At 43.1% G+C, this 12,316-nt stretch overlaps 1 protein-coding gene across 5 annotated transcripts; it reads right to left on the bottom strand.

Annotated features, from left to right (window-relative positions):
- Positions 1 to 1,278: 1,278 nt before the first annotated feature.
- NPL (N-acetylneuraminate pyruvate lyase) lies at positions 1,279 to 10,580 on the bottom strand. Of its 5 annotated transcripts, none has more exons than XM_071751201.1 (12): positions 10,476 to 10,580; positions 9,986 to 10,056; positions 8,226 to 8,299; positions 6,974 to 7,061; positions 6,043 to 6,100; positions 5,879 to 5,954; positions 4,958 to 5,050; positions 4,058 to 4,206; positions 3,802 to 3,848; positions 3,528 to 3,612; positions 2,660 to 2,699; positions 1,279 to 1,677 (listed from the first exon to the last, which is right to left on the bottom strand). In XM_071751201.1, the coding sequence occupies exons 2-12, from the start codon at positions 10,048 to 10,050 to the stop codon at positions 1,526 to 1,528; spliced, it is 927 nt and encodes a 308-aa protein (XP_071607302.1). In that variant the 5' UTR covers positions 10,051 to 10,056; positions 10,476 to 10,580; the 3' UTR covers positions 1,279 to 1,525. The 5 variants fall into 5 exon arrangements, with proteins under 5 accessions (XP_071607302.1, XP_071607304.1, XP_071607303.1 ...); XM_071751203.1 differs by having other exon boundaries at positions 8,257 to 8,299; positions 10,476 to 10,493; XM_071751202.1 differs by lacking the exon at positions 10,476 to 10,580 and having other exon boundaries at positions 8,257 to 8,299; positions 9,986 to 10,073.
- Between the last annotated feature and the right edge of the window lie 1,736 nt (positions 10,581 to 12,316).

Genomic DNA, 12,316 nt, shown 5'->3' with positions numbered 1-12,316 from the left:
AGTTTTACTTCATTGCTGTCTTAAGTGGCTCTTCTTCAGCATCCCATCACTCCTGGCTGCCACCCACACCTCTCCAGCTATTTCATGTTAAATCATAGTTCCTTCATCTTCTAGTGACATCCCTTTCTGCTCTCCAGCCTCACCTCAGTCTGAAGGAACCTTGGTGGGAAGTGGTGCTGAGGGACCTTTCCCAAGTGATTAGCACATAATTTAAGGGTACTTGATGCTTGTTTCTTCCCTCCCTTCCAGCTATCACGCTGGAATAGCACTGCCCACCTCAGCAGCAAAGTTAACTGGGACAGCTCTCTCTAATCCTGATGCCAGGGAAGGAATGCTCATGGCAACTTCTGGAAGACAATTCATCAGATATTTAACAAGTGGGTTTTGCCCAGAACATTTTTTTTTAGACACTTGGACAAGTTGTTTCTGCTCTTCTAGGAAAGGTATGGAAATGTCAAGGAAGATCCCAACTTATCCTCATGTACAAGTGCCAGCCCAGTCACCAGGCAGCACCAGGGCCATGTCCTCCAGTCTTTAATAAAACAGTTCTTATGGGTTAGTAGATGACCAGAACTGAAAAGGCAAAACCTCAGAGCAAACCCAGCTGCAATTCCTAAGACCCCTCAAGAGATTCAGGTGATAGCAACAGTGTCATCAGTCTATTTAATCAAAGGCATTAAATCAAAGGCAGCTCCTCCAGACCATACAATTCAGCCATAATGGGCAATGCCCTTTGCCTCCTTCCAAACATTCTGGATGATCATCTTGGATGCAAGAGTAATATCAAGCCTAGCATAGAGGGCAGGGACCTCATGTTTGCCAGCTACACACATGACCAAACAGAAGGAGCTCCAGCTGGTGGAGAGAGGTAAGTCCAGGGTGTACCTGACAGCAGGTGATTTCTAACATGTAAGACAGTGTAGAAATGTACAGCTCAATCCTGTCTCTGGTTTTGTTGCAAAGAAAAAGATGGAGAAATATCTATTAATTAAAGAACCAAAAGCCTTCTGTTGCAAAATTTTTTTTTGAAATTTTGCATTAAGTGGAGGTGCACAAAGACAATGAGATAAAAAACTGGATTTTGCATACATGGTCAGTGTCCCAGTGACATTGTGACAAACAGTAAAATACCCATTTGAGCAATTAACAGTGTCATAGTGTTTGGAAACATCCTGTAGTGCTGGAGATACTTATGGAGAGAGAGGACAAAACATGATCTAACTGGAGGGAGGGGAGAGACAGATCTTCCTCATTTCTAGAGAAAAGGAGTCAGTATCCTTCCACTGACAAAAATTTCTTTACTAAGACATAACAGCTATTCCTGGGATGTGCAGTGCTCCAGGGAAGCTGAGTGAAGTGACACAAAAAGGTGACCATCTGTGTGCCAACAAGGCCAGCCCTAACAGGAAGGGGCCCAGGCACATTTCCCTGAATAAAATCCCAGCTCATCACGTGTGGCATGTGCCAGGTGACAATGAGTCCCAGAAAAGGAGACCCCACTTCCAGTTCACCACTGAAGTGAACATCAGTCACTGTCAGGCCACACGATGCTCTCCAGTTTTGCTTTGGCCTTGATGATGAACTCCTCAGAGGCATCTACAAGTGGAAGCCTTGGAGGTCCCATAGGAATGCCAGAAACAAAAGTCATCACAGCTTTAGTCTGTGCTACACCAAAACCTGGGTGGAATAAGCAAAATCAGGTCATTTACAGATAATTTTTCATAGAGCAATCCCTATAGAGGGGTCCCTAAAAGCAGCAGCACCGAGTTCCTGGCATCCCAGCAACCTGATTGTTGCAGCCTTGTAGCTGTCCCCTACAGCTATAAAATATAAATAAACATATAAAATAAAGCCCTGGGAGTAGTAACATCCTGCTGGTATGCAACAATGACATTGGCTACAAGTTTAAACCATCATAGGAAACTTCAGAAGGCCTCTCTGTCCATAGCTCAAGTATCCTTATGTACCTCTGGAAATTTAGCCTCTTAACAGGCTAAATAATGATGTATTTCCTCTGACTTTTAAACCAAGAAACACAATCAAGCCATAAAAGTTATATTCATTGGGGCTTCCATATGTACAGCAAAACCACAGCGAACAGTTCGTTAGGTGGAAAACATTAAATATCTGATTCAGTCTCCCTACATTACTCTGACCTGGTTGGTTTTAATTGCTTTCTTAATATTAAAACTCAGTCTTGTTCTAAAAATCATAAAATTTTAAAATGCTCTGGCCTTGAACAGCCTTGAACAGGAATTACTGGAAGGCAGGAGGGGTGAGTATTAGAACTGTTTTCCTACCATTTCACAAAAATTACTCTAGAAATAAAATGAGAAAGGAGCTTTTGGAGACAGAACAAAAAAAAAAAAACCCAAAAAAATCCACAGAAAGACTCAGGCTAAGAGGATAAATCAGACTCACAGCTTGAAAGCTGTGAGATTTCAGGAAAGGAGGGAAGTGAGAGTGGAATCTGTCAGGGATTATTTGGTCAAGTCCAGTTGTTGAGCTTCCAGCTGCTACTAATTCAGGATCCAGCAGACACAACATTTTCTCACTGCAGAATCTTTCACGAAGGAAGTTCTGGGCAATGCGGGAGTTTCTGAAGCACCAACTTTGCATTTTTAGATGTAACACGGGATGTGCACACTGTAGCACTTACCTAGTTTGGTGACAAAGTTGAGAAATTCCCCAGTGAGAAACTAGAAAAGACAGACAGGAGTTTATTAGCTCCTTCAGAGTTTAAGGCATAAAAGCATCCAAAGTTATTGTGGCATTTACATTGTATACAATTGTTGCATTGAGAAAAGCCCTTGGTCACCTGCCTATGGGAAATACAAACTGAATGCCTTGGAATAGGGGAAGGAGAGAGAGACCTAAGGAAACCATCAACTCCCTCTCAGTCTGTTGTTCGTGTTCAAGCAGTCTGAGAACACTGGTCTCATATTGGCTCTAAAGGTTCATACATTTGAGTATCCACTGCCTGGTGAAAAGATCTCCCAGAGCAGATACTCCTACAGATGTCTCTTAAGACTTTCATCCTGCAGTCAGTTCTGTTCTAAAGCAAAACATGTCCCAAACATCCCCTAAAAACACTGGGTATAGACTGAATACTGATTGCTCAGAATTCCTCAGAAGTCTTCAAGCTGTCCAGGACCAAGAAGGATCAAGGCAGAGGTGCTTTGGGAAAGCCTTCTGCCCTGTATCATATAAAGTATCCCTGGAATATTAATGGGGGCTTGGGCAGTCATGGGCTCTGTTAAAGGAAAGTTAAAGGAAAAAAGCAAGGCTGTTGCTCACTTTGGGTGGTTGAGATTAGAGAGTTGAAGGATAAGCAAGGCAGGTCTTGTTTAACAGTAAGAACTGGGCAAAAAGGTGAGGAGAGAGGAATAATAAGCAGGGGAGCTGAAACAAATTTGCTTTACTAAAGCTTCCTTAGTTATGGATGACAAAGCCAGGTAGAAAACAGCCCCAGTAAAGGTAGAGGAGAAAGCAGGCTGCTCCTAGTGGGGATAGTAAAGATATTGTACCTGATACTTCCGTGCTAATGCAAGGTCTGGCTTTGCAAAGGCTTGCAACATCAGATTGTTTTTTTGGCCCAAATAGTTGTATGTGCTGTCAAAAAAACCCAAACCAAAACCAGAATTGGTAAAGATAAAGTGGGAGCTTAGAGCCACTGAAACAAAAGACAGAGCCACAGGCTTCTGGTGTTGGTATTATAAGAATGCCATTATTCTGACAGAGATTCAGACAATCTGTGTGCAATTTGTCCTGTCAAAGGGAAGGAGTCCAAGCTATACTGACCTTCCAACTGCTCCATCTGCCCCTATGGCCAGTGCACTCAACAGTTGCTAGTTTGGAGAAGGAAAAAAAACCCAAACATTTTTACTTCACATAAAAAATAAAACTAAAAAAAAAAAAAAAAAAAAAAAAAAAAGGGGGTGGTGGTGGTGGGAGGGAGCAGCAGCAAAACTCCCCTGAATGTCCAGGGTTACTTTTTCCCCCAAGGCTGAAGCAAGAGAATGCCACATAAGAAAAAATTTTAAGAGGACCCCCTTACCTCATCCACCCCATAAAGAAATGTAAACTGTTCTCTCTCATTCTTGTTTATACACTGTGCAAGGTCTAGGAGGTCCGTGTCACTGAACTTCACACCCCTGAAGGTGGGGATCTGCTCTGTTATTCCATCCAGCAACTCTTCAACACGAACTGTGCAGAACAGCAATCTCATGAAGAAACACACCCCAGTTCTGAAAGATTTTCCCTGTCTTGTCCCCAAGATTCTTACTGTTTTACAAATTGTTCACTTTTGGCCTAAGCTGAGGAAACTATACAGCTCTGAAAAAAACAGTAAGACAGCTTCAGTGTGATTATTTCCCAGTCATACAAAAGACATCTTTCTATCCTCTTTGAATCATTCCTTTTAGCAGTTCAAAAGGGAAAAACCCTGGATAAATTCAAGTTGAGGAATGAACTGGTAACAATGTATTTTAAATAAATTACATCCAGAAACACCATATAACCTGCTATCTCAAGCAGGTAACTGAAGATCTGTATTCTATTCCTCATTCCTTTGCTAAATAATAGGATTTGAGAAGCACTGTGGGTTCACACATAGTTTACTAACAAATATGACCACACAGTCTTACTCCAAGAACTCAGGATTCAACTTTGGTTATCCAAGGCAATTACCAGTTGCAGTCCACATTGATTGCAAAGCCATGGTCAGCATCACCTCTTCCATCCTAGTTGTCAGTACTCTTAAACCATGATTTTTTTGCAAATGAAGAGGAATTAAATTTTTCTTCCAGTCTTGGATTCACCCCTCACTTTTGGAATGGAACCTTCCCCCTACAGCTCCATGTGTGATGGGTACAGAGGCTGGCAGACCAATTGCACCAGCTGCTGGGGTGACTCAGGTTGCTACAGGCTTGGGAAGAGCTGCCTAAGCAGTACTTACTCTTCACAGCTGTCAGAGGAGGAATGTGATAGTAATAAAATGGAACTGCAGGGGCTTCAGATGCAACCTTCTGTAAAAAAGCAATCAGCTCATCTGGAAGAAAACAAGCAAGCACCAGCATAAGAGAAGGAAACTATCTGCAGTCATAGTTCAGATTCACAGCAGCAATGGGTTTGTGCTTTCTACAGCTTTTATACCATAGGCAGCAAATAATTTTAAAACCTTAAATGTAACAAAACTGAGTGGAAGACCTTAGGGAAGGCAAAGACAGTATTTATTTTAAACCAAACCCATCTGAGTAACTCACACTCAACACATGAAACTCCTGTATGCTCTCATATGAAAACTGCAGGACCTGTTTGCCAAAGTGGTCTCACCAGGATCACTTGCAGGGTGTTGGCACAGAGGACAAAGTTCACATTCTTCTCCCCCAGGTACTGCTCAAGGGAGATGATGAACAGGTTTTAAGACAATTTTTTTTTTATCACCTCAGTAACATGAAGCATGCTGGTGTATCAGCAGTTTATCAATTTAATCAATGCAAGGGTCAGCATGGAACCAACTGCTTCCTACTGTGGCTCAGAACCAGCATGAACTCCACACAACCTGTTCAGCAGACAGACAAGTTAACTACTCTTTACATAAGAAACCTCCTTTCACAAGAGGCTAACAAACACACCCCAAAGACATCCTTTGCATTTCTTACTGAGAGAACTTCGATATCTATGACCTTTAAAAAAATGCTTCTTCTAGGTTTTGCTTTTGCATGCCACCAGGCATGACAGGTGTGCAAACATTATCACCAGCATATTTGTCAAAAAAAAAAAAAAAAAAAAAAAAAAAAAGTAGTAATCCTTTATCCATCCATAATAAAGGTTTAGAAGGAAATTTAAAAGAGCACCAGTAACCATGTCTACTCACCTTTGTTTGTGGGTTTGAAGAAGAAAGGGGCCAACACAGCAATACCAGTAGCACCTACAGCTGCTGCATGCCTTGCCTATAAATTGAGTGGAAGGTACCTGAATGTACACGTGTTCTATAGGTACTACTTACAGGGTGAAAAGGAAAACATATTCTATACACACCAGCTCTTGGGACTCTGCCAGACTTAATGCTCCCACGTGAATGATCACATGATCCAATCTGCTCAAGAACAAATTCAGAAGGTTTGAGGAGGTTTCAGTGATGGTGAAAAATACCAGTCTGCCAGAATTACTCACTTCAGACCAGGAGCTACAGCACAAGACCTTGGCTGGACTAGATCAAACCTAAAAGGGATCTGAACCTGCACCAACCTGACAAGCAGACACTGAAGGAAAATGCTGACAGTGGCAAGCAACTGGTGGTGGAAAAAAAGAGAACAGATTTGCAAATATAAATCAAGTGTGACACACGTGCTGTCATATTTGCAAAACTGTCAGGAGGGACAAATCTTCACATTGCATTAGGAAGTTAAAATTAAGGCATTAAGGATTTAAGGGGAAGCTGGGAAAGGATACCAAAGCATATCTTTGCTCTGCTGAGCTACCTAAAGGGTTCAATCTCACAGCAGCATTTTGACTCCTTCTCTGCCCCTGCCAAGGCAGTCTCCCAGGTGCCAGTCCTCCAGTCCCACTTCTGCATTTCTCCTTTATATACACACAGACTGTGAGCCTTCACCCCAGTTTATTTCTGCTTGCCATTCTTCTCACCCAAAATGCCATCATCCTCTGATGTAGCAGCTGAGGAGGTAGCAGTGGTGAATGATACAAGACTGATAGATATGAGATACGGGGAATGGGTCTGCAAGTAGATACACAGCTGCAGATCCAGACTGAATTCTTTCTTCTGCCACTGACTTTACACCTTTAGGGAAGCACCAATTTATACTTCAGCTTCCCCCAGATCAAATCATTTAATATATTAAAAGGTTCAGAAATGCTCAGAGGGCATAAATAGCAGCAGATGTGGTGTTCCAATCAGTCAGACACGGCTATATCATAACATGGAATTTCCTATTCCCTCTAAGCTACTCACTTGTCTTTTCCTTGGCACAACCATTCTTCTGCCAACTGCTTCCGCTCCTGGACATTAAGGGACAGCCCTTCTCCCGTTGTTCCATTCACTGTTTTAACACAACACAACACAACACAAAACATGACAAACACAACAAACACGACAAACACACCACACCACACTTCCTGAGGCCTGGCCTACATGCTTTGGTTTTACTGAAGACAAGTGCTAACACTTTTGATGATATTAAAAATAAATTATATTTTTTCTGCCACTCATTTTAAGATAGTCTACACCAGCATCTAAATGGGGATTGCAGTGATAACACCACTAAATCCTGGTGTGTTGGAAACGTGGATGTTTCAGGATCAGCAGCACTAGGAGAGAAGAGGTAGAATTAGCTGCTGAACCTGGGAAACTGCCCCCCCAGCAGATCCTCCCTCCTCCCAGCAGTGAGTCAGACTATGACAAGAGCAAACAGGGGTGCCCAGCTGCCCAGGCAGAGTGAGTGCCTGTCCTCCACCCCAAGAAAACTGCCTGCTGACATTTGGTATCCCTGTCATGAGCAGAACCACGCGTCCTACCTAGGCTGAAGCACCCCTGGAAAGCAATTACCTGTCAGTATGCTCAGTCACAAGCAGATTAAATTGGGATAGCTGGAGTCACTGCCAGGCTCCATTTTTGTCTTGGCACTCTTTCTACTTAAGTTTTGAACCAAAGCTTTGTCACTGACTTGAGCTTATTTCACTACACCAGGCTGTGAACAAACATGGTTTAGCAGATGCTGCATTCTCCACTCAGAGATCCCTGCTGCCCCTGCAGCAGTCCTTGAGACAGAGGCTGAGCAGAGAGATGGGACCAGGGAAACCCTTGGTATCACCACAGCACTCCTAAAGAAGCCTTTTTGGCTTGGCTAAACCCATTGAATTCCCTGGACTCCTGAACTGTTTTTCAAGAAGGTAATTGCATCTTGCCCAAGCAAAGGGGAGAATCATTCTGTTGAGTCTTCTCTGCCCAGATAGCATTATCCTTTAATCTCTGGACATGTCACTGTATAAAGGCAATGCTTATTTTATCCCACAGAGAAATGGGGTGTAGGCAAAAGCAGATGCCCTAAATATCACTTACTCTCTTGCCACTGAGTGAATATAAATGTCTAGGATGGTCCCACATCCATAGTTCCTCCTGCAACCCCTCTTATCAGGGAAGTTCTCATAGGGTTGCCATGCAAGCCAAAGGGGTGTAACAGAGATTCTGTCAAAAAAACACTTACCAAAAACATTCTTCACATTCTGCTTGCTTACCAAGTAATCCACATATTGACATATCACTGAAAGGTTAATTTGTCTGAAATGAAATGAAATAATGAAATGACATGAAATAATGAAATGAAATGAAATAATGAAATTAAATGAAATAATGAAATTAAATGAAATAATGAAATTAAATGAAATAATGAAATTAAATGAAATAATGAAATTAAATGAAATTAAATGAACCACAGCAATCTTATCAGCCTCAGCAACTCTAAATCCCCAGAGATTAAGCAGAACCATGTATTTTTTAAACTTTGCATTTGTACACACACAGATTACCCCAAAGTCTGATATCCTCAGTATATGTTTGACAATCTTTTCTCTCAAGTGGTAATTACTGCAGGCTCATCACATTAAGGGGCTTTTTCAGGGAGATATGAAAGAACAAGAGGCATTCAAACCTTTTTTACAGTTGAGGGAAACAGGAGTCCTCTAGAGAGCACAAAGATATTTGTGCAAGGGCTGCTAAATAGTTAAACTGTACTTGTAACTCCAAGACACAGACTGTGGAATGGCATCTCCTGGATGTGACTTTGACCTCTGTATCTAATTAAAGGATGAGGAAAGCAGCAGACTGCCCTGACAAACAGGGGAAACGGAATTCTAAGTTTTACTTCTCTGCAGGACAAACTTATTTTGCTTATCAGTGTATGATACTATAATAGTATAATAATATTTCACCATTGTGTTAATTTGTTAAGAATGCAGACAGACCCACTCGTAGACTCTGTAAGTCAATATTAGGACCTTGAATGGGTTCATATATCACCCAAAATTTCATAGTAGCTTTCACAGAACATTTACTACAAGGGCCATGCATTCCAAGCAACAGGCCCACATCACTCTCCAAATACCCTGTTTCATTGAATTTGAGTAGTAATAAAAAATGAAACTGAAAATAAGGGTTTTTTTTTAAATGGTTTTTAAGGGTTTTCAAAAAATGGAACAGTGACTGCAATACAAATAAGTTCCCTGACTGAAAGAGTACCACGTTTTACAGCACTTTTCAAGAGTGCTGTAAAGATCACTGTCACAGGACAAATCTCCGCTGTCTCCCTCAGAAACACATCCAGATCTTGACACAACCCTGATCCAAGAAGTTCAGGGTCCTGACTCCAAACAACTCTGTCTTGCAACACCAAAATGCTGTAGGGAGGACACAAGTTTATCACCACTGCTTTGAGGAAGGCTGAATTTCAACTTCTGACGATGTTATTTTCAGAACTGTGCAGTCCTTGCAATATTTTCTGGTTTAGACTAATTCTACCCATAAATTCCATGCAGGAGTTAGCTAGGATACAGAGAAGCCTAACAGTTCATCAGATTTTGACAGCTATTTTCTAACTCTTGAGAGCTCTTTCCAAGTAAGACTGTGCCTTAAAAAAAATGGGAAAACTGTGCGGCACTCCTTGTAGTTACCTTTATCAGGATTCAGTTTGCATCTACAAAAGCAGCAGAAAGATTTATGAAGACTGATCCAAACTCTCTAAACCCAGACCTACAGTACTTGCTGAGCAAGAAGAGGCAGAGGCAAAGGAGACCCACTCTAGTTCTAGCGTCACCAGCATAGTCATTTCCCCATCCCATCAGACATCTGATTTAATAGCAAACCCAAAATTGATGTGTTCCAAATGAGAAAGGAGGGAGGCAGGGCTTTAAGCAAGCTGTGTGACTGACAACATGCCACATGCCTGTGGTGGTACAGGCTCATACTCACCCATCAGGAGTCATCGGGGTGACTGTAGCAGCTACAAGTCCCTCTAACTTCTTTCCAGGTGTCATTGACCTCTTTAGAAAAGAAAGAGATACAAAATACTACCATCTTTCTTTAGGTGGTGCTTCAGTCATTTCTGTTAAAAGCAAAGCCAGGCAAGCAAAGTTCAGAAGAAGTGGGCAGGGTGTTATTAGTGGTCAGAGATAACTGCCTTGCTTTCAACACAAAGAGCTGCCTATTGCAGCCAGCATCATCCCAGGGCAAGACTGGAACCACCACGTCTCAGTGACATCTTCACGTCTCCCTCCTTCTTCCAGAATCCGGCTGTGGTCCAACACATCCCTCGTAACAGCGCAGAAGGGAGAGAACCGAGCTCCAACCCCTTTCTTCCCTCGACAGCTGCACGTCACCTACCCCCGCACACGACAGTCACCCACCGAGCCACCCCCGGGACAGCAGGGTCAGACGACCCCCAGGACACCTCCAGACCCACCTCGCCGAAAGCCACCTCCTCTACAGGGCACCGCACCGCTCCGCTCCGCCCTCGGTCCGGTCCGGCCCGGCCCGACGGGAGGAGCCGGTGACTCCTTCCGGCTGAGCTCGTATAAACACCGTGGGTTATACAGACACCGCTGACCTGGCAGGATGTGGCCTTCCGTTAGGTGTTATCACTGGGCAGGTCTCCATAGAGGGGCTCTCCTCCGTGTCTTTCGTCCTTGTCTGCCACGATCCCCGTTGTCTCCTCTAACTCTGGAAATCGGGTTTAAAAGTTAAGACTTGTTTGGATTATAAATCATCTGTGGGCTTTAAATAAGGAAAGCAGGATGAGCTGGCTGGCTGTGCACCTGGGAAGATGCCAAGTGCTATCGCAGTCAAGGTGGGCAGCAGCACTTCAGGGCATCAGGTGGGAAATTGAGAATCCCAGAGTGCTTTAAGTTGGAAGACAAGTTAAAGATAACTTAGTGCCAGTCCCTCTGTAGGGGGAGGGACATTTCCCACTAGACCAGGTTGCTCCAAGCCCCATCCAACACTTCAGGGGTGGGGCAGCCACAGCTTCTCTGGGCAAACTGAGCCAGTGTCTCACCACCCTCACAGCAGAGAATTTATAATGTCTAACCTAAATCTCTCCCAGCTTCAAAGTGTTACCCCCTCATCCTATCATACCCTTTGGAAAGTGCTCTGGAAAGTGCTCTAAGGTCTGGAAAGTGTTCTGGAAAGTGCTCTAAGAGCACTGGAAAGTGCTCTAAGGTCTCCCCAGAGCCTTCTCTAGGCTGAACAACCCCCAGATCTCTCAACCTGTCTCCAGAGCAGAGGTGCTCCAACCCTCTGAACATTTGGGAGCATTTGTCTAACAGCTTTATGAATTTCAGTGGGGATGTCTGCCCAGGCACAAGTCCCTGTTGAAAAAAAGAGAGATATCTTTTTGTTGATGCCTGAAAATAATGAGGGAAGCCTGGCTGCAAACTTGAAGCACGTTTACAGCTGAAGCAACTCAAGAGAGGATCAGCTCTCCTTAGGCTGTCTGCCCATGCACTCCAAAGCTGCAGAGGGAGATGTTCATGCCACTGCTGCTGTTAACAATGTCAAAATGCCATCCTGGAGCTGTCTGCTAGAAAGACACATTGACTGCACAGTGACATAGAAAGAAAAACAGTTTTGCTGCAGTTCACTGCCTTTGAACGAGAAGGATTTTGAAAGGCTCATCATGGTAAGCAAAGAAGCAAATCCACTGTATTGTAAAGGAAACAAGCACCAGAGGGCATGCCTAAAGCTTGCAAAGGCCTGGGAACTGCAATAAAGAGCACCTCTGATTATAAGACTATTTTTTTCCAAACAATTAGTCACATCTCATCTTTTCTCTGTTCCCAGGAAAAAACAAAGGTGGAGCTGGAGACAAAAACCTAAAACTACAGTTCAGTAATTTAAGGGCAAGCATCAAAATATTATCATAATATTATCATAAAACAAAATCCCATATGCCAAAAAAATTCAGCATCTTCCCAACTCATATCTCTGCCTTTCTTCTAGGTAACAAATGTGCACATTTCATCCTCAAGCTCTCTACTCTGAGCATCAAATTTAAAATTATGGCACTGAAGAAATGAGCCAGCCTTGGATCTCTGTGCCTTAGTCCCTCTTCTTAAAGCAGAGATTGCACTAAGCTCTTCTGTTCCTTGCCGTGGTTATCTAGCTCCCAGCTCTGCAGATAATTATTTTTGAGGGATGCCTGCTATGGTGGGGATCTCCTGTTACTCAGCATCTTTACCAGATCCATATAGTGTGCAGTGCAGAGTCTGGGTCCCCTGGCAGCAATGAACAGTGCTCTATTTAGAC

This window comes from Heliangelus exortis, chromosome 8, assembly GCF_036169615.1.
Source record: "Heliangelus exortis chromosome 8, bHelExo1.hap1, whole genome shotgun sequence".
NCBI classification, from domain to species: domain Eukaryota; kingdom Metazoa; phylum Chordata; class Aves; order Apodiformes; family Trochilidae; genus Heliangelus; species Heliangelus exortis.
The sequence above is the reverse complement of the archived record's forward strand: the minus strand, read 5'-3'. Positions and strand labels throughout refer to the sequence as shown.

Excerpts from the sequence above, each read along its gene's own strand:
- NPL (XM_071751201.1), bottom strand. The coding sequence starts at position 10,050 with ATGACACCTGGAAAGAAGTTAGAGGGACTTGTAGCTGCTACAGTCACC. Across the intron at positions 7,062-8,225 it reads GAATGTGAAGAATGTTTTTG|TGAATGGAACAACGGGAGAA; the intron begins GTAAGTGTTTTT and ends GTGTTAAAACAG. Across the intron at positions 2,700-3,527 it reads CATTAGCACGGAAGTATCAG|TTTCTCACTGGGGAATTTCT; the intron begins GTACAATATCTT and ends TGTCTTTTCTAG.